Below are 26,897 nucleotides of genomic sequence, written 5' to 3'. Positions count from 1 at the left end.
CTCTGTTGCCAGGCTAGAGCACAGTGGTACAATCTTGGCTCACTGCAACCTCTGCCTCCCGGCTTCAAGTGATTCTCCTGCCTCAGCCTCCCGAGTAGCTGGGACTACAGGTGTGTGCCACCACGCCCGGCTAATTTTTGTAGTTTCAGTAGGGATGGGGCCATGTTGGCCAGGATGGTCTCGATCTCTTGACCTTGTGATCCACCCACCTCAGCCTCCCAAAGTGCTGGGATTACAGGCGTGAACCACTGCACCCGGCTGGTATAGATTTCTTTATACTTTTATTTCAATGCCATTTCAATGACAAAAAACACAATTATTTTTGCACCAACCTAATAGTTTATAACACATTAATATAATTTTTCCATACCAGTAAATATAGAGCTACCTCATTCTTTTTAGTGGTATGTAATATTGTATTACATTAACATACTATAATTTATTTAATTAGACCTTATTTTGTGGACATGAGGATGTTTTCCATTTTTCACGAATATACACAATCCTGGGATGAACACCTTTTTACATAAGCCCTTATAAACTTGTGAAGATGTTTCTATAGGATACATTCTTAGAAATTCTTCCAGAAACTGATATAAAGGTTATAACCATTTTCTATTTTAACAAATATTACCAAATTCCCACCGTAAAGGTTGTATCAATTTATATCCTAACAACGTATGTGGTCCCCAACTTCCCCAGGGCCGTGGGATTTTATAGGCAGTCTGTTCTTATCAGAGAGACTGTAGAACCTCGAGGCTCTTCACTGAACTCTGTGAATGTCTGTAGTTCACACATTTCTCTGGTGGCTGATACTTGAATGTTAAGGGCAGCTCGAAGGTTTGCCCAGAAAAGCCCACATTTACGCCTATCCTTGGGCCATTCCAAATATGCTTTTTTTTCCAGGAGAGCTTTCAGTTTATGACACCTGGTGGGAATGCAGTAGAATGGAATGGGTTCCAGTAAGATAAGAATTATATGATCAGTATTTTCATGGAAGAGATTGTGGTGGGCAAAGTAGAGTTCATAATGGCACCACTCACTCTGGACAAAGTTGGGGGACAGAACAAAGATACTCTTGTAGCTCTTCTCCATGAAGCTCACAATATTTTCACTAACACTCTTTCCAGGGTCAAAGTTTCTTTCATAAAGGCAAATCAAGATAGAACCGTCTTCTTTCTCTAGATTGGGGATCAATTCATTCTTCACCCACAGAGAATCATGTTCACCATATGCAATAAATGTGTGGAATTGGACATTTCTCTTGAGTTGTTCTTGGGCTGTCTTCCTAACCCTGTGCCATATTTGTGTGCATTGACCTAGCATCCTGAGATACCAGGGCAGATCAAAGTGGAGACAACAGAAGGTCACAACCAACCCCAGAACTAGCATGATAAGCACAATGGTGACAATCAACAGAGCTGTGTTGCAAGATAATTCAGGAAGATGAACATCTTTTAGCCGAGTCCCCCTTAGGTTTAAAGGGTATTCACAGATGTATGAATCTGACCATCCAACCATCATGCCCTCTGAATATGTTTCAAGCTGAATGAAATGTTTTAATTCACAGGTACACCAGAATGGATTTCTTCCTGCATTTAGAGTCTTAACTTTCTGACAGCTCTGAAAAAAATCCAGAGATGGGCTGAGAATTAAGTTCATTTCAATGTTCAGAATTGAGAGTCTACTGAAATGACTACACCCAGGGAGATCAGTTAGAAAATTAAATGCAATATTTAGCTCTTGTAAGGCCATTAGATAAATAGTCTCTTTAGGTACAGTTTGGATTTGGTTATTATTTAGGTCAAGTATTTGAATACTTTTGGGTAAGCACCTGAAAACAGAATCAGACAATTTATTGTATGACAGGTTCATGGTGACCACAGTTTCTGGCCATGAGCAATTTTCATCATTTTTATGTTGTAATAGATTTTGACTCAGATCCATGTGTTCCAAAGGTGTGTTGTTAGCAAAGCAACTCACTAAAGAAAGTGTCTCCAGCTTATTGCCCTTCAAAATGAGAGTTTTCAAGCGAGGCAGTTGGATAGTTCTTTTAAACAACTCGTCTGTTAAGATATTATTGGCAAAATTTAAATATTGGAATTTTGTAGGATAATTAGGGAATAGCATGTGTGGAATTTGTGCATTTGATATTGTCAGGTTTTCTATGTCCATTTTGGTCAAAAGCAAATAGATTTTATCCTGCTGAATGTAAGGCATTCTGTAATGTACATGCTCCAATTTTATAGTTCTCATTACAGTATTTGAGTAGTCAAATGAATTGTGGTCAAGATAAACCTTACCACCAAAAGTCACATTTTGGATCTGAAAGTATTCCACTGATGTATGCCAAACAAACTGGAAGATAGAGAAAAGGTCGTCCCAGAATAAATCAACTTTATTAAGTAATAGAACTGATGTCTTAGCATTTTCTAAACTCAGATTTTGTTGCATTTCATAACTTACAAATTGGCTTTTGCCATCTATATTTGTCATTTCTAATATTTTTGAAGCCTTCATTCCATCACGCAAGAGAATCCAGAAATTTGTATTCATTGGTAAAACAATGTGCAGCTTTGTTATGTTTAAGATGGGCAGGCTACCTTCTTCATAATGAGAAAGAGTTCTGAATCCTAAGAAGACAGTATTTAGATGCAGATGAGCAATTTTCTGGAAATCTGATTTTTGTATTTTTGCCCCACTCAAACCTAGGATTTCCAGGTGTGACATGTTGCCAGCTTCCTCACAGATAGGCATGGTGTCAAAGTCATTAAAAGAAAGATCTAAATACCTGAGACCTGCCAGTGAATACCAACTTACACTCTTCAGTCTGTTATTAGACAAATCTAAATATCTTAACTCCTTGTTGAATTCAAAGATTTTGAGATTCAGCTGCTGGATTCTGTTATGGCATAGAATCAAAACTTTCAGTTTGGAGACAGAATGAAAATCTGAACTCTGGAGTTGAAAAAGGAGGTTATAGGATAAATCCAGCGTGGTTGTGGCTGGGGTCAAGTCTGCAGGAACATTTCTTAGAGACATGTTGGAGCAGTTGGTCATCAGCTCCCTTTCTCCTGGCAGCTCTGGAACCTCGCCCTCTACTGTCATAACAATACTACAAAATATGTAAATGTTTCCGATGAGTCTCATTGTATTTCCAAGGATTTTACCACTGATTTCCTCCTATGGATGATGAAGATGAACTCAAAACCCTAAAAGGACAGTATATAATGTTAGGTTTTTATTTGGTTTGTTAAATCCTGTAGGATTTTTATTTGTGAAAAAAAAAAAATGCCAACATCTGACTATATTCACCAGGAGGTTGGAATAGTGTCCTGACCTGTATGTTGGGTCTTCAACTTGATCTTAGAGCATTGGCTGATGTGTCTCCAAGCTGGTTACTGTGCCATGTCTCCAATGTTGAGGCAAGCCAGGATTCTCAGTGAGAAGAAGCCTAATTAAATGCAATAGAAAATTAAATGCAATATTTAGCTCTCATAAGGCCATCAAATGAATAGTCTCTTTTCACTAATAGTCTCTTTTCTCAATGAAGCTTACATTACATCTGTTTAAGAACTACATTTTCAGGTCAGATGCAACACCCTCCCTCACATCGTTGATAACCTGAAGATTTCAAAACAACTGAAAGTAATTTGTTTTATTATACCAGACGTTGTGAGCCTTTGAACTGATATCATGGAGCTATCCCTCAATTTTTGTATTTGTGGATATAGAAAGTCCCTGGAGCTAATATCTGACTTTCAACACACTTACCTATATAAATGGAAGTTCCAAAACATGAAACAAACAGAATGATTCCTGTCCTTCTACCTCTATATGTCTTCAGGTTGGTGGCAAAAGCAATCTGGATCACTGCCAAATAATAGTAATAATGTCAAAAAACAATTTCCAGATGGGACATGTTTCCAGTTTCCTCACAGATAGGCATGGTTTCTGTGCGACCCCGGCTGTGGGACCCCGACCCACGGAGGCAGGCGCTCAGTAGACTCGAGGCAGGACGCATGGTGACCGGTACCGACTTTATTGGGATCTCCGGGCGACTCAAGCGGGAAGGGAAGAATCGCGCGCGCTTTCTTTGTTCGGTTGACTTTATAGGGACAGAGGGCCTGGGGCGGTAGGAGAGCTGACCTGGCAGGTAGTAATTGGCTAGGTTGATTGCTGGGCAGGAAGCCTGCCAGGCGGGAGCTTGTGGGACGGGAGGTTACGGGAGAGCTGGTGGGGCGGATGGTGATTGGTTCAGTGGGCCGCTGGGCGGGAAGGTTGCTGGTCTTAGGTCCGGCCAGGATAGAGTGAGATAAGGGACCCTCCCTGTGGGGGAGGAAGGGCCTTCCTTTTCGGGAATTAGGCCCTTTCCACATGGCTGGGGAACGGGGCCAAAAGTCCTCTACCAGACAGTTTCAAAGTCACTAAAAGAAAGATCTAGGCTGGGCGTGGTGGCTCACATCTGTAATCCCAGCATTTTGGGAGGCCAAGGCAGGCAGATCACCTGAGGTGGGGCATTTAAGACCAGCCTACCCAACACGGAGAAACCCCATCTCTACTAAAAAATACAAAATTAGCTGGGCGTGGTGGTGAATGCTTGTTATCCCAGCTACTCAGGAGGCTGAGGCAGGAGAATCGCTTGGATCCAGGAGGCAGAAGTTTTGGGGAGTGGAGATCGCACCATTGTGCACTCCAGCCTGGGCAAAAAGAGTGAAACTCTGTCTCAAAAAAAAAGAAAGAAAGAAAAAATAAAGATAAAGATCTAAAAGTCTGAGATCTGCCAGTGAATATCAAGCTACAACCTTCAGTCTGTTATTAGACAACTATAAATATCTTAACTCCTTGTTGAATTCAAAGCTCTTGATATTCAGCTGTTGAATTCTGTTATGGCATAGAATCAAAACTTTCAGGTTAGATTTCAGTGTGCCAAGATGTACACTAATTGCTTCATGTATATTATCTCATTTATTTATCACTATACTCTGTGAGGGAAATACTATTACTCCCATTTGATAGATGAGGAAACCATGGATATAGAATTCTGAGGACATAGGGAAACAGGTCAGGCTTCACCTGATTTGATTAGACATAACACAGAGGTAGCTGGAGAACTAAGATTTTTACAATATTCATTATTCAAGATATTTATTAAGTACCTACTCTGCCAGAAACTTTTCTAGGTACTGGGGAACAGATTTCTGTTCTACACAACTTACATTCTAGAGAGGGTAAAAAAAGAGAGACTGGAAACAAAATAATACATTTATATGTTATGACTCACAGTTCCACACACCTGGGGAGGCCTCACAATCATGGCAGAAGGCGAATGAGAAGCAGAGTCATGTCTTATGGGGCAGCAGGCAAGAGAGCATGTGCAGGGAAACCCCCCGTTATAAAACCACCAGATCTTGTGAGACTTATTTGCTATCATGAGAACAGCACGGGAAAGACCCATCTCTATGATTCAATTACTTCCCACCAAGTCCCTCCCACAACATAATCAAAACAGAAATAAAAGAGAAATCCAGATGAGAGAGAGGTAACATTCTAAGTGGCCTTATGTTTTGATTCTCCCACAACATAAATAAAAGCACTTGGCAATTTTCCTCTGACTGAAATAAGAAAGCAGCGGATTTAGAGTCCACGAAGGGCAAGTTCTGACACCCATTTTAAAGTGTGCTGGGTGGGAAGGACTGGGACCCAGGAGGCTGGCAGGGAAGACTCCTTGGGACACTGCAGAGTAACTTGTGCCAGAACGTTTCAGTGGAAGTGGAGAGAAGTGGTTAGATTCTAACTTCAAATTAGTGAATAATTGAACTCTACATCTCCCCACACTGGGCACTCTGAAGGCACTGAGGGCAGGTGATAAGTTAGTGTGGGAGTTTTTCTGCTTCCATTTGTATGTGTCTGTTACACGTTGACCCTCCACCTCCACTCCCATAGACAGACAGAGGGAGCAAAAGACATGCTCAGCAGAAAGAGGATGGGCTGGAGAGACGTCTGATGTCTCTGTGCTTGCCATGCTCCCATCATTCTCAGAGGCTGGTCAGGAACCAGGGGAGGCGATGGGCACGCCTACCCGCAGGCATGCACGCAAACATGGTGGGTAACAAAGTTGGGGCAGAATCAAAACATAAGGCCACTTAGAATGTTACCTCTCTCTCATCTGGATTTCTTTTTCTCTAGAAACTTCCTAAGTCTGTTTTTTTCTTGAAGGGAAGAAATTGCAGAAAACCTATGGAGAGTAGGGAGTGAGAGGACCACGTCTGAGTTTTCCATTAGCCACTGATACCAGTAAAGGAGACAGAGCATCTTATATCTGATCTGGAGAACACATATGAGCATAGATTCTTTGTGGGAACTCCCTTAACTGTACACACTTGGAGAATTCTTTTGTGAAAATATTAATTACCCACATTGATTATATAATTTTTATATTTTGTAAACTATTGTTTCTGGTAAGTACTTGCAAACATCTTGGAAAAAAGCAATAATTTTGGTAAGGTCACCACAGTTAGATGACTTCTCAAAACACCAACTTTTAAAAACATGGTCAAATGACTTAAGATGCCTCTGGCCATATTTTTCTTTGCTCACATTTTAGTGACTCCCAGAGTGTAATATATACTAAAATATTATACTGCATTAATATGTAAATATAACACAGTGTAATTATCAGAAAAAACAGGTGAATGTTCCATCTAATTAACTTAATTTCTGCTAGATTTTTGAACTGTTGTATATTTAAGAGTAAGTTTTCTACACCTACTTTTAAATATTTCTAATAGAAAATCAGGTTACAACTGTGGCATGGAAGTGTAATTACTACTCAAATTATTGTGTTCAAAGTATCTAACGTATAATGATAAACCTTATATTTTCTTTCTGTTTTCTTAAAACTATATGTTAAATTTTAGAATATCACAATTTCCAAGCCACTAGATGCAGAAAATAATTTTCCATGCATTCATGATCTCTTCTGAATGACTCTATCATATCATTCTGATCTCTATCATATCATTCTGAATGAATGATAAACTTCCATTCATTTGTTTATCAACTGTCCCCTCTCCACTTATTCCCAGGATTGCTGTCTGTCTTGTTCACTTCAGTATCCTCAGAACATAGAATAGTGCTTGACACATGGTGCATGCTCATTAACTACTTATTGAATGCACATATGAATGAATGAATGCAGATAGGTATGAATTTCAACATTTTAATCATTAGCACAACATGATGCATAATATGCTCTCATAAGTGTGTGTCGAATGAATGCATTTATGTTGTGAATTCCTGATACATGATAGTTAAAGAACGAGTCTGGTTTTAGGGTTTGATGGGTCTGCATTCAAGTCCAATGTTAACCATTCATTAGCTATGTAACTTGGACCATTTATTTAACTTCTGGAAGGTTTGGTTTTGTCACCTGTAAAATGAAGCTTGTGAATAGGCATAAGATGATGTATATAAATCACTTAGTGCCATGCCTAGAACATCAGGCTTAATAAACGGTGGCAGTTATCAGGTCAAGACTCAGGTGAGTCAAGGAAGGTATAAATGTTAAGAGGATGCCACGGAGCTCAGTAAGCAAGAAAATGCTTAAATGAAATACTTTTAAAAATGAAAATTAGGCTGGGTGCGGTGGCTCCTTGTAATCTCAGCACTTTGGGAGGCTGAGGCGGGCAGATCACGAGGTCAGGATTTCAAGACCAGCCTGACCAACCCAGTGAAACCCTGTCCCTACTAAAAATACAAAAATTAGCCAGGCATGGTGGTGTGCACCCGTAATGCCAGCTACTCAGGAGGCTGAGTCAGGAGAATTGCTTGAACCCAGGAGGTGGATGTTGTGGTGAGCCTAGATCACGCCACTACACTCCAGTCTGGGCAACAGAGCAAGACTCCATCTCAAAAAAAAAAAAAAGAAATTAACGCAAAAATCTATGTTGAACAAAATATCGAAATTTTTCATAAAGACAGGATCAGTATTACTGATTCTTTCTTTTGCCTCTGGCTCCATTATGGCTTGGCAGGACCCCAGCGGTTATAATCATTAGGTTGACAAAGGTGCTTTTAATGTTATCATCTCACAGAGTGCTTAATTTGTAGCAATTGACTTTAAGCTTTTAGGTCTTAGAGCCATGGCCCCTTAAGAATGTAGCAGAATCTAACCCGGTTGCTTTATCTGGAATTCCCTGGGCTGAGATGTCAGAGTTTCTACCTGTTATCCACCTCTTCCCCCAGCCCAATACCACAGTCTTATCTGGGACTGTAATGGAAGAGGAACTAACTCTTTTTGAACTTCTCTTAATATGATAATAATAAAGGTCCTATCTCTCAGGCAATACTTAATGCATTATGACATTTTATTAAAATAACTTTTATATAGAGACATGGCCTCACTATGTTGCCAAGGCTGGTCTTAAACTCCTGGCCTCAAGCAGTCCTCCCACCTCAGTCTCTCAAAGAGGTGGGATTAGAGGTGTGAGCCGCTGTGCCTGGCCTCATTAAAGCAATTTTAAAAGTAGGACATAAACCTTTTTTTTTTTTTTTTTTTGAGATTGAGTCCCACTTTGTTGCCCAGGCAGGAGTAAAGTGGCATGATCTTGGCTTACTGGAAGCTCCAACTCCCAGGTTTAAGCGACTCTCCTGCCCCAGTCTCCCGAATAGCTGGGATTACAGGCACCTCCGATCATGCCCAGCTAATTTCTGTATTTTTAGTAGAGATGGGGTTTCACCATCTTGGCCAGGCTGGTCTTGAACTCCTGACTTCAAGTGATCCACCCGCCTCAGCCTCCCAAAGTGCTGGGATTACAGACATGAGCCACTGTGCCCAACCTAAAAGTAGGACATAAACTTTTGATGAAAGATGTCTCCTATAAATACTATGTATATATATTAATATCATATTCCTACTACTATGCTAAAAGTAGGTAAAAAACAGAGAATGGCATTCCTTAATAAACCTTTAATAGCTTATAATTTAAAAGTCAAATCAAAAGACATCATCAAATGACAACTAGTGTTTTGCCAAAGAATATTTTATCATCTAATTTCTCTTTTCCCAGTGATATAAAGAAATAGAAAAGAGATTAAGGACCTATTGAGTGTTGAATGATCTTTGGAACCTAAGAGTAAGAATGACTTCTTTTTAGTATTTCCTATGTGTCTGACATGGAGCTAAGGGTTTTCTGCACATTACCTTGTTTCATCCCATTTTCAACTCAACAAAATGGTGACCCTTATTATTCCTGTTTTACAGATGGAGGAGTTAAAGCCCAGAGGTAAAATAACTTGCCCAAGATGACCCAGTGAATAAGCAGAGATTTGAACCCAGACCTGTTTGGTACCTTCTGGATGGTAGCTAAACCCAAATGGAAGGCACCTGAAACCTTGAAATGAGGTAGCTTAGGATGTAATCACATCCTAAGGACGGAATCACCGAGGTTGAATCCATTGACCTGATCACCTGCTGTGGCGGCCACTTCCTCCCTTCCCATCCCATGCACCTCTCTCGGAAGCTTCACGCTACGGGACACTCTGCTAGGTGCCACGAAGTTCAAGAGACTTTGCCTACATGTGTATACATTCTTAGGAAATTTGTAAGTTCACAAGAATTGAAGTAAAACTCAAAGTGCTTGCATTCCTAATTAATAGCTCAATGTAGGTGGTCTGGGAGAAAGATCTTTAAGAAATCAAATGCCCACAGGTGGTTAACCGTCCTCTTCTTTACAGCAACCCATGGCCCTCTTTGTCCACTTCTGAAGGAAACTGAACAAGAACTGTGTTCTGCAAGATCCCTCAGATCTGCCCCTACTTTTAGACAGGCAACACAAACACAGAACTTTTCAACGGGATAAAGGAGCAAGAAATACGCCTTAACTAGCCCAAGGTTTTATCCAGCAGAGGCAAACATACACCATGGAGAAGTAAGAGATAGAGAAAACTTGCCACAATGCCTGGGACCGTTCAATCTGGATAGAAGGGCTGACCAGGTTTGATCCACAATCAGTGAAAAGAAACCCACACCCGCAAGCAGCTACAAGAGATTCCTCAGATCCACCAATCATTAATTTAGATAAAATAATAAACACCAAAAATCCAAATAACTCTACTTTCCTCCCCTCTATATTAGCTCAAATTATCTCTCTTTAGAAAAGACCCATACAGCCCTTATAACTTTTTCATGAGAATTACAAGAAACAAAGCTGAGGTTCTTACCCCGGGCTTGCACTGTCGCAGCAGAGCTGCAGGTGTGTGAATGATTCGTTGACAGGGTCAGAATTGGCTGCAGGAGCTGAATGAATCAACTTTTTCTGTGACGCTTAAATCCCATCCGCCCTCTACTGCATGCTAGTGGTATTGCATGTTATGTATATTCATTATAATCGTAACACTTTTTAAAATTGCAGTAAAATACACATAACATAAAACTTACCATTTTAACCATCTTTTTATTTTTTATTTTTTTCAGGCAGGTTCTCACTTTGTCACCCAGGCTGGAGTGCAGTGGTGTGATCACAGCTCACTGCAGCCCCGACATCCTGCGCTCAAGCCATCCTCCTCCCTCAGTCCCGCAAATAGCTGGGACTACAGGTGCATGCCAACTGGCCTGGCTAATTTTTTTTGTATTTTTTGTAGAGACAGGGTTTCTCCATGTTGCCCAGGCTGGTCTTGAACTCCTGAGCTCACGTGATCTGCCTGCTTCGGCCTCCCAAAGTGCTAGGATTACAGTGTGAGCCACTGCACCCAATGTTAACCATTTTTAAATGTACAATTTAGTGGCATTAAGTACATTCACACCATTATGCAGCTACCATCACTGCCGATCTCCAGAGCTTTTTCATCACCCCAAACTGAAATTCTATGCCCATTAAACAGTAATTTCACATTTTCTCCTCCCCTCACACCCTGGAAACTACAATTCTACTTTCTGTCTCTATCAATTTGACTACTCTAGGTACCTCATGTCTGTGGAATTATACCATATTTGTTTTTTTGTGACTGGCTTATTTCATTGAGCATAATGTCTTCAAGTTTTATCCATATCATTCTATTATTATTACAGAGAATCAGAATCCTTCCTTTTTAAGGCTGAACACTATTCTGTTGTATGTACATCCCACATTGTGTTCATTCATTCATCCATCAATGGACATTGGGGTTGTTTTCACTTTTTGGCTCTTGTGAATAATGCTGCTATGAACATGGTGTACAAACATCTGTGTAAGTTGGTGCTTAACATTCTTTTGAGTCTATACCTAGAAGTGGAATTTGTGGACCATATGACCATTCTGTTTAATTTCTTGCAGAACCACCATACTGGTTTTCCACAGCATCCTAGAGCACTTTGATGATGCCTTTCTTCAAGGTGTAGGTAAGTTATCCCTTTCTTTTTTTTTTTAACTTTAAACAAATTTTTATTACACAAAGGTTGTCACATAATTGGATATTTCTCTACTTTGTACACAATTATTCTCACTCTCCACAGAAAGGCTGCCTAACTTCTCATCTGGCGGTGGCAAGCACTAAAATCCTGATTTTAACAGAATAGTAGTAAAAATGCCTCAGTGATTTAAGTTGAAAGCAGTACATTGGTACATGGCTCTTGTACCCAGTATCAGGAATGTACAAATGTCTTTTTATTCAAAAATACAAAATAAATTATCTGTAGGCATGGACAATGACAGCAATAAACCATTATGTATTTTGTCAACTGAAACCAGTAACTGATGGTTATAGTGATGTCTTAAACATCAGCCAGGCTTTTCTTCATTTTCTCCAACTGACTTCTCTGAAGTTATTGGTGAGGAACACTGCCTTGGGCTTCCTGTCACAGTTCAATAATAAAGGTAAAGCACTATTCTAGGAGTTAGAACATGCCACCTCCCATACCACCCATTGCACCCATTCCAGGGTCCTTCTCTTCTTTAGGAGTTTCTGTGACAACAACTTCTGCTGTAGTTAACAGAGAGGCCACACCAGCAGCATCCAATAAAACAGTTCTCACAACCTTTGTTGGGTCAATAATTCCTTTTTCCACCATATTCACAAAATCTCCAGCCATAGCATCATAATCAGCTTCTGGGGAACTTTGCATAATTTTCTCAACTATCAAAGATCCTTCAACACCTGCATTCTTAGCAATGGTCATTGCTGGAATTTTGAGTGTTCTTTTAATAATTTCTATACCAATTTTTTGATCTTCATTAGCTGGAGTCAATGAGTCTAAGGCTGGAATGCACCGAAGCAGGGCACAACCCCCTCCAAAACAATGCCTTCTTCAACAGCAGCTCTTGTAGCATTAAGGGCATCTGTAACTCTGTCTTTCTTTTCATTCACTTCAACATCACTTGTCCCACCAACCTTCAGCACAGCTACTCCATCTGAAAGTTTTGCCAGCCGTTCATTCAGTTTTTCCTTTTCATATTCACTAGTTGTGACATCTAGCTGCTCAATGATATCTTGAATACGTTTTTCAATCTGAGCCTTATCACCTTTTCCTTTTAAGAGCATGGCATCATCTTTGGTCACAATGACCTCTCCAACTTTTCCTAAGTCATGAGGCTGAACGTCTTCAAGATTTAGGGTCAATCCCTCTTCTCCAAACACTGCACCACCAGTAGCAATAGCCATATCTTTAAGTTGGTTCTTTCTATTGTCACCAAACCCTGGAGCCTTGACCGCCACAACCTGAAGACCAACCTTTAGCCTATTCAAGACAAGTGAATACTTAGAGCTTCTCCATCAACGTCTTCAGCGATTATGACCAAAGGCTTACGGTGAGCATTGGCAATTTCAAGAGCAGGTACAATGGACTGGACACTAGAAATTTTCTTTTCACTCAACAGAACATAGGCATCCTGGAATTCACATTTCTGACCTTTTGATGTATTAATAAAGTATGGAGACATAGAGCCTCGATCAAACTTCATGCCTTCAATAATTTCTAATTCATCAGTGTTTTTCCATCCTTTACTGTGATGACACCCTTTCTTCCAACCTTTTTCATTGCATCAGAGATGATATTCCCAATTTCTTTGTCTCCATTTGCAGAAATTGTAGCAACCTGTGCAATTTCTTCAGGGGTGGTCACAGGTTTAGACTGCTTTTTAAGTTCGGCAATTACAGCATCAACAGCTAACATCACACCTCTCCTGATTTCCACTGGGTTAGCACCTTTGCTAATCTTCTCGAAGCCTTCCTTGGCAATAGAGCGTGCCAGTACAGTAGCCGTGGTAGTGCCATCCCCAGCCTCTTCATTTGTGTTATCGGCAACGTCTTGAACAAGTTTAGCTCCAATATTTTTATATTTATCCTTTAAGTCAATTGACTTTGCAACAGTCACACCGCCTTTTGTTACTTTGGGACTTCCCCAGCTTTGCTCAATAATCACTGTTCTTCCCTTTGGCCCAATTGTAACAGCTACGGCATCGGCTAAAAGGTCTACACCTTGAAGCATTAAGGCTCGGGCATCTGCACCAGATTTTACATCTTTGGCGTAAGCCCGAGTGAGATGAGGAGCCAGGACCCTGGAAACCGGTCTCATCTGGCGAAAGACGGTGGGTAACCGAAACATTTCTGCGGGGCGGCGGCAGGGCGTGCGCGCGGAAAAGCAGGTCGTCTACGGCGAGTGAGGGCCAGTTATCCCTTTCATCAGCTGGAAGGGCAGTCATGTGATGATTAGCAGGAATAGGAATGGTGGCTCCATAATTTCCGCAATCTAGCAGGAAGAGAGTGGGAAGGAGTTATCTAGAGCAGGGGTCCCCAACCCCTGGGCCACAGACAGGAACTAGTTCATGGCCTGTTAGGAACTGAGCTGCACAGCAAGAGGTGAGTGGTGGGTAAGCAAGTGAAGCTTCATCTGTATTTACAGTCACTCCCCATCGCTCGCATTACCACCTGAGCTCTGAGCTCCACCTCCTGTCAAATCAACAGCAGCATTAGATTCTCATAGGAGCGCAAACCCTACTGCGAGATGCATGTGTGAGGGATCTAGGTTGCATGCTCCTTATGAGAATCTAATGTCTGGTGATTTCTAACCATCTCCCATCACCCCAGATGGGACCATCTAGTTGCAGGAAAACAGGCTCAGGGCTTCCACTGATTCTACATTACGGTGAGTTGTAGAATTATTTTATTGTATATTATATTACAATGTAATAATAATAGAAATAAAGTAAATGTGATACGCTTGAATCATCCTGAAACCATCTCACCTCCATCTCCAAACCTGGAGAAACTGTCTTCCATGAAACTGGTCCTTGGTGCCAAAAAGATTGGAGACCAATGAGCTAGAGGCCTTGTCTTGAAGTGAAGTGGTGAAACAGACATATTTTTTTAAAATGTAGATTGCAAAGTACAGATCAATTTTTAAAGCAACATTTTGAGGTTTTTTTCATACTCGACTTAAGATTTAGGTGACTGCTGGAGATCACAAGTAAAGAAGAAAATTTCCAAATAGATTTGTCCACAGGAGGAACGATCAATTTAAACATGAATGATTATAATAGATTTCTGTCATGCAAAATGGGGGAGTGGGTGGGTTCTTAAAATACATTTTTTTAACTGTCACATTGGGGTTTTTAAATTAAAATGTAGTGTATATATTTCCACATACATTTTAGGGGAAAATTACAGAATAAATAACTGTTTAAAGAAAAACAACAGCAAAACAAAACCAGCTCTGCTGCTCACCTAAACATATACAAACATGCACATTACACAGACAGGGGAAGACAGGTGCTGGCTGCACACCCCTCAGGAATGTTGGAGAGGGTATTCCTAGCTTGTTAGATGAACTGAGCTCTAAAATCTTTTTCAGTTCAGAAATTCTCAAACCACTATGATCAGTACACTCACACTGTGTATTGCCTCTCAAGGAAAAATAATCACTTGGGATTTTTGTTGTCCAAAGACATATTCTTCCTTTTCCCAGAGACCAGCATGTTTAAATACTTTATTGTCAGTAAATGGAGAAGTTTTCTTTACATGTTTTTACATTTGTTTATGAAAAACAAGTTGAGCCAAGTAAGGAGCTGTTGTCTGTGTCACCTAATCATTATCATTAAGTTTGCATTTACTTCCTAAGTGCAGAAGGTATTGCACACAAGATATTGGCTAATCATCACCACAAACTACTTAGAACATATACTTTATTCCCATTCGACAACTGAAAAAACTGGTTGAGAGAGAACAAGAAACTTGCCCAAGGTCATCATCTAGTAGAGGATGGAGCCAAGTTTCAAAACTAAGTAAGTCTGCTTCCAAAGCCTACAATTTTTTCATGACTCCAGGTGTCCAAGACATGATGTAATACTCTGTTTGCCTTCACCTGAGATTTCTAAAACATTTAAATCCTTATTCACAACTGGCAACTGAGAATAGTATGCTCAGAACCATATGTGCTGATAACTTTAAGATGTAATATTTTTATTCCTTTCAAACAAACATTCCCCCGCCCCCTACACATATGCATGCCTGTGGGCACACGCACACACACACATGCACACACTCTCACACACTCACACACACGCATGCACGTGGGCATGCACACACATACACACATGCATGCACATGGGCATGCACATATGCACACACACTCACACACTCAATTCCCCTGTTATGCCTTCCTCTGACTGCAGACATGGGCCTGCTATGATTCTGCCTTCTTATGTAAGTTGCGATGAACAGAGAACCTTGGGTTACCATAAGGGGATGGAGGTTTATTTTAAAGACACTGGAGGTGGTGAGGAAACACAGCAGCACAGCCAGGCCCTGTAAAGACCTGGAGCAGTGGCTTCTGGGGACTCCCAGAGCAGTCGTGGTGGTCAGACTGTCTTGTTATTACCCACTTCTCTTTATTGCTGCCTTTGCTTCTACATGTGTCTTCCTACAGCCTTTTCCCAGGCTCATGGCTTATAGTCAGGGCTGAGGCTCACTCTGAGAATACTTGCCCCAAGACGGGAAATCTGATCAGATCTTTGCCTCACTATGTAAGATAGAGCATCTCTATTGGGCAGAGGATTCATGACCACCTTATAGTCTGCTAGCCTATTTTATTTTTATTTTGAGACAGTCTCACACTGTCACCCAGGCAGGAGTGTAGTGACATGATCTCACCTCACTGCAACTTCTTCCTCCTGGGTTCAAGCGATTCTCCTGCCTCATCCTCCCAAGTAGCTGGGATTACAGGTGTGTGCCATTATACTCGACTAATTCTGTATTTTTGGTAGAGATGGGGTTTGACCATGTTGGCCAGGCTGGTCTTGAACTCCTCACTTCTGGTGATCCACCAACCTTGGCCTCCCAAAGTGCTGGGATTTTAGGCATAAGCCACCGTGCCTGGCCTATTTTTGTAGTTCTTGCCTTTAACAGGGCAGGTGGGAAAGTCACATGAGGTAGAGCTGCTCCCTGGTGAAAGGAAGGGCTTGCATTCTCCCCAGGGCCCTGCAGGTGGCTCAGAGTCTAGTGTGGAGCATATGTTAGTTGGGGAAACCTCCTTTAATTACTGGTATCAGCAAGTGAAAATAGCGACAAAGGTTTTATTTTGTTTTTGTTTTTTGTTTTGTTTTGTTTTTTCCTGAATCCTATTTCTGAAAAATAAATGAAAACTAAAAAAATTCTCACATGGTTAGGAAATATAAATAACTTGTCATTCATTTACTACATTTGAGTATAAGGAGGGGAGAGCATTTTTGTTCAAACGAGTAAAATGATCCTGGCCGGGTGTGGTAGCTCACGCCTATAATACCAACACTTTGGGAGGCCAAGGCAGGTGGATCACCTGAGGTCAGGAGTTTGAGACCAGCCTGGCTAACATGGTGAAACGCTGTCTCTACTAAAAATACAAAAATTAGCCAGCGTGGTGGTAGGTGCCTGTAATCCCAGCTACACAGGAGGCTGAGACAGCAGAATCGCTTGACACTGGGAGGCAGACAGAGGTTGCAGTGAGTCGAGATCATGCCATTGCACTCTGGCCTGGGCAACAAGAGCAAAACTCTGTCTCTAAATAAATAAATAGAAGAAAAATAAAATAATCCTAGATATGTACTAGGAACCTAAAAGATTTTGAAGAGATTTGGTAACCACATTAAAAAGACTAAAAGAGGTGAAATTAATAATATATTTTATATAATTCACCACATTAAAATATTATTTCGCAAGTATTCAATATAAAAAATAACTAGCAAGACATTTGACATTCTCTTTTTTTTTTTTAATTATACTTTATGTTCTGCGGTACACGTGCAGATCATGCAGGATTGTTGCATAGGTACACACATGACAGTGTGGTTTGCTGCCTCCATCCCCTGATCACCTGTATCTGGCATTTTTCCCCATGTTATCTCTCCCCGACCTCCCCACCCACCCCTGCTGTCCCTCTCTTGCCCACCCCCAACAGACCCCAGTGTGTGATGCTCCCCTTCCTGTGTCCATGGGTTCTCATTGTTCAACACCCGCCTATGAGTGAGAACACACAGTGTCCGATTTTCTGTTCTTCTGTCAGTTTGCTGAGAATAACAGTTTCCAGATTCATCCATGTCCCTACAAAGGACACGAACTCATTGTTTCTTATGGCTGCATAGTATTCCATGGTGTATATGTACCACATTTTTTCTTGTCCAGTCTATTGTCGTTGGGCATTTGGGTTGGTTCCAGGTCTTTGCTATTGTAAACAGTGCCGCTATGAACATACATGTGCATGTATTCTTATAATAGAATGATTTATAATCCTTTGGGTATATACCCAGTAGTGAGATTGCTGGGTCAAATGAATTTCTTTTTCTAGGTCCTTGATGAATCGTCACACTGTCTTCCACAATGGTTGAACTAATTTACACTCCCACCAACAGTGTAAGAGTGTTCCCATTTCTCCACATCCTCTCCAGCATCTGTTGTCTCCAGATTTTTTAATGATCGCCATTCTAACTTGCATGAAGTGGTATCTCAGTGTGGTTTTGATTTGCATTTCTCTAATAATCAGTGATGATGAGCACTTTTTCATATGTTTCTTGGCCTTATATATGTCTTCTTTTGAAAAGTGTCTTTTCATATCCTTCTCCCACTTTTGGATGGATTTGTTTGTTTTTTTCTTGTAAACCTGTTTTAGTTCTTTGTAGATTTTGGATATTAGCCCTTTGTCAATGGGTAGATTGCAAAAATTTTTTTCCCATTCTGTTGGTTGCCAGTTCACCCTACCCTAATGATTGTTTATTTTGCTGTACAGAAGCTCTGGAGTATAATTAGGTCCAATTTGTCTATTTTGGTGTTTTAGCCCTTTGTCAGATGGATAGATTGCAAAAATTTTTTCCCATTCTGTTGGTTGCCAGTTCACCCTAATGATTGTTTCCTTTGCTGTACAGAAGCTCTGGAGTATAATTAGGTCCAATTTGTCTATTTTGGTGTTTTAGTCATGAAGTCCTTGCCTGTGCCTATGTCCTGAATAACCATTCAGGTTTTCTTCTAGGGTTTTTATGCCTAAGTTTTCTTCTAGGGTTTTTATGGTGTTAGGTCTTATGTTTAAGTCTTTAATCCATCTGGAGTTAATTTTAGTGTAAGGTGTCAAGAAGGGATCCAGTTTCTGCTTTCTGCACACTGCTAGCCGTTTTCCCAACATCATTTATTAAACAGGGAATCATTTCCCCAGTTGCTTGTTTTTGTCAGGTTCGTCAAAGATCAGATGGCTGTAGACGTGTGGCGTTGCCTCCAAGGCCACTGTTCTGTTCCCTTGGTCTATATCTCTGTTTTGGTACCAGTACCATGCTGTTTTGATTACTGTAGTTTTGTAGTATACTTGGAAGTCTGGTAGTGTGATGCCTCCAGCTTTGTTCTTTTTGCTTAGAATTGACTTGGCTATGCAGGCTCTCTTTTGGTTCCACATGAAGTTTAAGGTGGGTTTTTCCAGTTCTGTGAAGAAGGTCATTGGTAGCTTGATGGGGATAGCATTGAATCTATAGATTACTTTGGGCAGCATGGCCATTTTCAGGATATTGATTCTTCCTAACCATGAGCACGGAATGTTTCTCCATCTGTTTGTGTCCTCTCTTATTTCCTTGAACAGTGGTTTGTAGTTCTTCTTGAAGAGGTCCTTTACATTCTTTGTTAGTTGTATTCCTAGGTATTTTATTCTCTTTGTAGCAATTGTGAATGGGAGTTCACTCATGATTTGGCTCTCTGTTAGTCTGTTATTGGTGTATAGAAATGCTTGTGATTTCTGCACATTGATTTTGCATCCTGAGACTTTGTTGAAGTTGCTTAACAATTTAAAGAGACTTTGGGCTGAGATGATTAGGTTTTCTAAATATACAATCATGTCATCTGCAAGTAGAGACAATTTGATTTCTTCTTTTCCTAATTGAATATGCTTTATTTCTTTTTCTTGCCTGATTGCTCTGGCTAGAATTTCCAATACTATATTGAATAGGAGTGATGAGAGCGGGCATCCTTGTCTAGTGCCAGATTTCAAAGGGAATGCTTCCAGTTTTTGCCCATTCAGTATGATGTTGTCTGTAGGTCTGTCATAAATAACTTTTATTATTTTGAAATATGTTCCTTCAATACCTAGTTTATTGAGAGTTTTTAGCTTAAAATGCTCTTGAATTTTGTCAAAGGCCTTCTCTGCATCTATTGAGATAATCATGTGGTTTTTGTCTTTGGTTCTGTTTTTGTGGGTGATTATGTTTATAGACTTGCGTATGTTGAACCAGCCTTGCATCCCCGGAATGAAGCCTACTTGATCGTGCTGGATAAGCTTTTTGATGTGCTGTTGCAATCGGTTTGCCAGTATTTTATTTTATTGATGAACATTATGCATCAATGTTCATCATGGATATTGGCCTGAAGTTTTCTTTTTTTGTTGAGTCTCTTCCGAGTTTTGGTATCAGGATGATGTTGGTCTCATAAAATGATTTGGGAAGGATTCCCTCTTTTTGTATTGTTTGGAATAGTTTCAGAAGGAATGGTGCCAGCTCCTCTTTGTACATCTGGTAGAATTCAACTGTGAATCTGTCTGGACCTGGACTTTTTTTGGTTGGTAGGCTATTACTTGCTGCTTCAACTTCAGCCCTTGTTGTTGGTCTGTTCAAGGTTTCAACTTCTTCCTAGTTTAGGCTTGGGCAGGTGCAAGTGTCCAGGAATTTATCCATTTCTTCCAGGTTTACTGGTTTATGTGCATAGAGTTGTTTGTAGTAGTCTCTGGTTTTAATTTGTATTTCTGTAGAGTCAGTGGTGATACCCCCTTTTTCATTTTTTTTTATTGCATCTATCTGATTCTTCTCCCTTTTCTTTTTTATTACTCTGGCTAGTGGTCTATTTTGTTGATCTTTTCAAAAAACCAGCTCCTGGATTTATTGATTTTTTTGAAGGATTTTTTTGTGTGTCTCTATCTCCTTCAGTTCCACTCTGATCTTAGTTATTTCTTGTCTTCTGCTAGCTTTTGAGTTTTTTTTAAATCTTGCTCCTCTAGTTCTTTCAATTTTGATGATAGGGTGTCGATTTTTGATCTTTCCTCGCTTCTCTGGTGGGTGTTTATTGTTATAAATTTCCCTCTAGACACTGCTTTAAATGTGTCCCACAGATTCTGGTATGTTGTGTCTTCATTCTCATTGGTTTCAAAGAACAACTTTATTTCTGCCTTCATTTCATTGTTTATCCAGTTGACATTCAGGAGCCAGTTGTTCAGTTTCCATGAAGTCGTGTGGTTCTGAGCCAGTTTCTTAACTCTGAGTTCTAATTTGATTGCACTGTGGTCTGAGAGACTGTTATGATTTCTGTTCTTTTGCATCTGCTGAGGAGTGATTTACTTCCAATTATGTGGTCAGTTTTAGAGTAGGTGCCGTATGGTGCTGAGAAGAATGTATGTTCTGTGGGTTTGGGGGCGAAGATTTCTGTAGATGTCTATTAGGTCCACTTGGTCCAGATCTGAGTTCAAGTCCTAGATATCCTTGTTAATTTTCTGTCTCGTTGATCTTTCTAATATTGACAGTGGAGTGTTAAAGTCTCCCACTATTATTGTGTGGGAGTCTAAGTCTCTTTGTAGGTTGTTAAGAACTTGCTTTATGAATCTGGGTGCTCCTGTATTGGGTGCATATACATTTAGGATCGTTAGCTCTTCTTGATGCATTGATCCTTTTACCATTATGTAATGCCCTTCTTTGTCTCTTTTGATCTTTGTTGGTTTAAAGTCCATTTTATCAAAGACTAGGATTGCAACTCCTGCTTTTTTTTTGCTCTCCATTTGCTTGATAAATCTTTCCCCATCCTTTTGTTTTTGGCCTATGTGTGTCCTTGCACGTGAGATGGGTTTCCTGAATATCAATGGATTTTGACTTTTTATCCAATTTGCCAGTCTGTGTCTTTTGATTGGGGCCTTTAGCCCATTTACATTTAATGTTAATGTTGTTATGTGTGAATTTGATCTTGCCATTTTGATGCTAGCTGGTTGTTTTGCTGTTAGTTGACACATTATCTTCATTGTGTCAATGGTCTTTACCATTTGGTATGTTTTTGGAGTGCATGGTACTGTTTGTTCCTTTTCTTGTTTAGTACTTCTTTCAGGAGCTCTTATAAGGCAGGCCTGGTGGTGATGAAATCTCTCAGCAATTGCTTGTCCATAAAGGATTTTCTTTCTCCTTCGCTTATGAAGCTTAGTTTGGCTGGATATGAAATTCTAGGTTGAAAGTTCTTTTCTTTAAGAATGTTGAATATTGGCCCTCACTCTCTTCTGGCTTGTAGGGTTTCTGCTGAGAGATCTACTGAGTCTGATGGGCTTCCCTTTGTGGGTAACTGGACCTTTCTCTCTTGCTGCCCTTAGCATTTTTTCCTTCATTTCAACCCTGGTGAATCTGACGATTATGTGCCTTGGGATTGCTCTTCTTGAGGAATATCTTTGTGGTGTTCTCTGTATTTCCTGTACTTGAATGGTGGCCTGGCTTGCTAGGTTGGGGAAGTTCTCCTGGATATATCCTGAAGAGTGTGTTCCAGCTTGGATTCATTCTCTCCGTCACATTCGGGTACACCTATCAAATATAGATTAGGTCTTTTCAGATAATCCCATATTACTTGGAGGCTTTGTTCATTTCTTTCACTCTTTTTTCTCTATTCTTGCCTTCTTGTTTTATTTCATTGAGTTGATCTTCAGTCTCTCGTATCCTTTCTTCTACTTGGTCAATTCAGCTATTGAAACTTGTGTATGCTTCACAAAGTTCTTGTGCTGTGTTTTTCAGCTCCATCAAGTCATTTATATTCTTCTCTAAGCTGTTTATCCTAGTTAGCATCTCATCTAACCTTTCTTCAAGGTTCTTAGTTTCTTTGCATTGAGTTAGAACATGTTCTTTTAGCTCTGAGAAGTTTGTTATTACCCACCTTCTGAAACCTGTTTCTGTCAATTCATCCAATTTATTCTCCATCCATCTTTGATCCCTAAGTGGTGAGGAGTTTTGATCCCTTGGAGGAGGAGAGGACTTCTGGTTTTTGGTGTTTTCCTCTTTTTGCATTGTTTTCTTCCCATCTTAGTGGTTTTATCTACCTGTGGTCTTTGTCGTTGGTGACTTTCAGATGGGGTCTCTGAGTGGATGTCCTTTTTGTTGATGTTGAAGCTATTTCTTTCTGCTTCTTAGTTTTCCTTCTAACAGTCAGGCTTCTCTACTGCAGGACCGCTGGAGGTCCACTCCAGACCCCGTTGCCTGGGGATTGCCTGCGGGGGCTGCAGAACAGCAAGGGTTGCTGCAGGTTTCTTCCTCTGCTATCCTCATCCCAGAATGGTACCTGCCTGATGTCAGCCTGAGCTCCCTTTTATGAGATGTCTCTTTGGGTATACGGGGGTCAGGGAGCTGCTTAAGGAGACAGTCTGTCCCTTATAGGAGCTCAAGTGCTATGCTGGGAGCTCCACTGTTCTGTGCAGAGCTACCGGGCAGGTATCTTTAAATCTGCTGCAGCTGAACTCATAACCGCCTCTTTTCCCAGGTGCTGTGTCCTAGGAAGGTCAGCTTTATTTATAAGTCCTTGTTGTGCTGCTGCCTTTTTTAATAGGTGCTCTGTCCTGCATGGAGTAGTCTAGTCACAGTCTGCCAGCAGAGGCGTTGCTGAGCTGTTGCAAGCTCTGCCCTGTTGTTGTGTGAACTGCCTTGGTCATGGCTCATGGCAGACTGCCTCAGTAGTGGGGGACGCCCTTCCCGCCACGGAGCTGGATGCTCCTGGGTCCAGCTGTGCTTGCTGCGAAACTCTCAATCCAGAGCATTTCAGATTGCTTGTTTTGTGGGGGTGGTGCCCACTGAGCCAGATCCCCTGGCTCCCTGTCTTAACCCTAACCCTTTCAGTTGAATGGGCAGCTCTGTCTCCCAGGTGTTCCAGGCGCCAGCTGAAAAGGCAGCCCAGACTTGTGTGAATTTCTGTGTGCAACAGGGCACCAGCTGAAACTGTGGTGCTGAAAACTCATAGCACTTTTTGGCCCGGGAATCTCCTGGTCTGTGGGCAGTGAAAACTTGTTTGGAAATGTGGTGAGCACTCACCCTCTGCGCCACTCTCACTGGGAACGGCACTCGGAGCTGTTCCTATCCAGCCATCTTGGATCAGTCCCCCGACATTCTCTTTTCATATAATGTCTCTGAACCCTGGTATGTGTTTTACACTTACAGCACATTTCAATTCAGGCTTGTCACATTTCAAGCATTCAATAGCCATACATGCCTAATGGCTACTATATTGGGCAAATAGAACTAGAGCCTCAGGTGAATAAATGACAGTCCTACAATTAGCCAACAAACTTGAACTCTAATGCACCCACAAAACTTCCCCTAATGATGCCAAATATTGGTATTTCTCATCTGTCATGTCGCCATGTGCTACCCCCTGGCTCCAGCCACCACCTCCCTTTTCAACTGACCCTGCTCACTCTGGAAATGGTCCTCTTGTAAAGCTATCACTCAGGACCTGCGTCCTCAGGAATTATCTCAGAGGCTTTAGGGACAGGAAAGGAATTGTGTATATGTTAGAGGTGTGATGGGGAGAAAAGGAGGACAAATAAATATTAAAGAAAAATTAAAGAGAAAAAGAGAGAAATGGAAGAGAAAAGCACCAGAAAGAGAGGATCAAAAGGAGAAAGCAAAAAAGAGAAAGAACGGGAAAAACAAGCGGAGGAAATTAGGATGGAAGGCAAAGAACAAGAAAGAAATGGAGAGAAAAAGAAGGGATAAAATAAAATACAGGGCTAAACAAGGGAGTGGTAAAGAGAAAAGAGTACAGATGAAAAGAGGAAAGCCTGGATTTCTCATCCAGGTCTAGATATCTTTATAACTTTATTAATTATTTGCTTAGCATTGCTCTTAGACAGAGTTCCAGGGCTTAATCATATATCAAATATCCAAAAATACATGTCAGCATGAGGAATTCCCCTGGACTTCCTTGTTTGCACCACACCACATGCCACTGTTTCTTGCACTGAATATGAAAAATTATACACTGAATCACGCTTGCTAAGATATATTTCATTATATCCAGGGCTCCGCTAGAGCCAGCTTACACCAGCTCATAAAAGCCATATTTTAATTTTCAAGAATTTTGTGAGCCAGTTGTTAAAAACAATCATTATTAAAAATGAAATTATATATACCTGCATTTAAATAAACTAAATTTGGGGCCAAGTGCAGTGGCTCATGTGTGTAATCCGCACTTTGGGAGGCCAAGGCGGGAGGATCCTTTGAGGCCAGGTGTTCAAGGTCAGTCTGGGCAACATAGCAAGAGCCCATCTCTACAAAAAAATTTTAAAGATGGATGAGCTAGGTGTAGTGGCATGCCCATATTCCTAGCTACTTGGGAGGCTGAGGCAAGAGGATTTCTGGAGCCCAGGAGTTCAAGGTTGCAGTGAGCTATGATTGTGCCACTGCACTCCAGCATGTTATTTATGTCTACTGTATCTATATGGTGGAAACACTTCACAATGAATGGTATACTGCACATCTCTTTCCAACTCCGCCTTCAGTGATGTCACATTGGAATCAACCGCAGTAGGAGTATTTACACCACAAAATTGGCAAACACTACAAATTAGGACTTTATTGTTTTGCCTAATTTTCTAGACTTATAAAAGTAATGAAGAAAACGTTAATAATTTGTCAAAGCTTTTTTTATCTGCGAATCTGTTGTTAAACATTTACCAGCACACCACTGCAGCTGGTATCATTTATATCTAATTTTTAAAAGAAAGCATTTATCCAACTCAATGGTTTATGGGTTTGTTTTGTTTTGTTTTTTGAGATGGAGTCTTGCTCTGTCACTCAGGCTGGAGTGCAATGATGTGATCTTGGCTCACTACAACCTCCACCTCCGAGGTTCAAGTGATTCTTGTTCCTTGGCCTCCCAAGTTGCTGGGATTACAGGCACATGCCACCATGCTCGGCTAATTTTTGTATTTTTAGTAGAGCCGGGGTTTCACCATGTCACCCAGCCTAGTCTTGAACGCCTGACCTCAGGTGATCCACCTGCCTCAGCTTCCCAAAGTGCTGGAATTACAGACATGAGCCACTGCACCAGGCCTCAATGGTTTACTTTTTAAAAGAGCAATATTTTGGCAGAGATTTAGATATGAACTCTGACTTTTGGTTAAATTGATGTTCAGTATTTACATTATTATGACCTATGTAATATTGGGCTTCACTAAAAGCTACATTATACAGTATGATTACAATCTATGATTATACTTTTTGGTTTTCTTCTAGTTAATAATTGCCTTGCATTTTGTTTTGTTTTCAATGTTTCTATGATAATTTTCCTCATATTCCCAAATAGCTCTCAAGTAAAAAATGTAATTTAATGAAATCTATCAAATAAACAATCACCTCTCTCAAATTACCCTCTGTCATTTTGTCCCAGTATGCACTGGATTTCTGCAGAGCTGACATCCTCTCACTTTGAGTTGCTGCTACCCTGGAAAGCCATTGCTCCTCTCACTTGTATTCGATGTCTTGTTTCTTGGAATGCACAGCATCTTCTTTGTTGGTTTTTATCCATTATAGTGGAACTCATCATCCAGTAGTCTCTTGAAAGAATGCATTGATAGTTCATTTGGAGGGAGAACTTGAATGTCATGCCTCATATTTGACTGATTGCTTGACTGGATATAAAGTTATAAGTTGCAAATGATTTTCCCACACAATTTTTGAAGGTATGGTTCTATTATCTTCTTTTTTTTTTTTTTTTTTTTTTTTTTTTTTTTTTTTTTTTTTTTTTATTTTCTTCTTTTTTTTTTTTTTTTTTTTTTTTTTTTTGAGACGGAGTCTTGCTCTGTCACCAGGCTGGAGTGCAGTGACGCAGTTTCGGCTCACTGCAACCTCCGCCTTCTGGGTTCAAGCAATTCTTCCGCCTCAGCCTCCCTAGTAGCTGGGACTACAGGCGAGTGCCACCACACCCGGCTAATTTTTGTATTTTTAGTAGAGAGGGGGTTTCATCATGGCCAGGGTGGTCTCGATCTCTTGACCTCGTGATCTGCCCACCTCAGCCTCCCAAAATGCTGGGATTACAGGCGTGAGCCACCACGCCCGGCCTGTTCTATTATCTTCTAGCTTCTAGCATTGTATTGAGAGATGTATGACCATTCTGATTTCTGATGCTTCTATGTAACCTGGTTTCTCTTTTCTTTCTCTCTCTCTCTGGAAGCTTTTAGTATTGTTGTCCCTGGTGGTCTAAAATTTCAAGAGAAAGTGCCTTGGTTTGAGTCTTTGTACTGTTCATTTTGCTGGGTACTTTTAGGAGACTCATGTCCTTCAGTGGGATTTCTCTGTCTTATTTCTTTTTATAATGTCTTCACCTCATTTCTTTTTCTGATTCTGGGACACCTATTAGATGGATGTGGACTTCCCATACTCAGGCTCTTACTTCTTATTTTTTCTCTTGCATTG

The 26,897-nt window shown here is 40.7% G+C and overlaps 2 protein-coding genes across 6 annotated transcripts; both read right to left on the bottom strand.

Annotated features, from left to right (window-relative positions):
- Positions 1-598: 598 nt before the first annotated feature.
- TLR10 (toll like receptor 10) lies at positions 599-26,159 on the bottom strand. 5 transcript variants are annotated; one of them, XM_017527287.2, is made up of 4 exons: positions 10,225-10,394; positions 3,775-3,873; positions 3,341-3,454; positions 599-3,212 (listed from the first exon to the last, which is right to left on the bottom strand). In XM_017527287.2, exon 4 carries the CDS (start codon positions 3,148-3,150, stop codon positions 715-717), a length of 2,436 nt encoding a protein of 811 aa, XP_017382776.1. In that variant the 5' UTR covers positions 3,151-3,212; positions 3,341-3,454; positions 3,775-3,873; positions 10,225-10,394; the 3' UTR covers positions 599-714. The 5 variants fall into 5 exon arrangements, with proteins under 5 accessions (XP_017382776.1, XP_037593940.1, XP_017382777.1 ...); XM_037738012.1 differs by lacking the exons at positions 3,775-3,873; positions 10,225-10,394 and adding an exon at positions 25,853-26,159 and having other exon boundaries at positions 3,341-3,438; XM_017527288.2 differs by lacking the exon at positions 3,775-3,873.
- On the bottom strand, positions 11,411-13,656 carry LOC108303460 (60 kDa heat shock protein, mitochondrial-like). The gene is given in 4 exon segments (XM_037738013.1): positions 11,411-12,273; positions 12,276-12,732; positions 12,735-12,964; positions 12,967-13,656. Coding segments are annotated over 4 exon segments (1,701 nt in total). The 5' UTR covers positions 13,583-13,656; the 3' UTR covers positions 11,411-11,875.
- Positions 26,160-26,897: the final 738 nt, after the last annotated feature.

Source organism: Cebus imitator, unplaced genomic scaffold (assembly GCF_001604975.1).
Source record: "Cebus imitator isolate Cc_AM_T3 unplaced genomic scaffold, Cebus_imitator-1.0 Scaffold47, whole genome shotgun sequence".
NCBI classification, from domain to species: domain Eukaryota; kingdom Metazoa; phylum Chordata; class Mammalia; order Primates; family Cebidae; genus Cebus; species Cebus imitator.
This window is presented reverse-complemented; position numbering and strand designations above follow the sequence as displayed.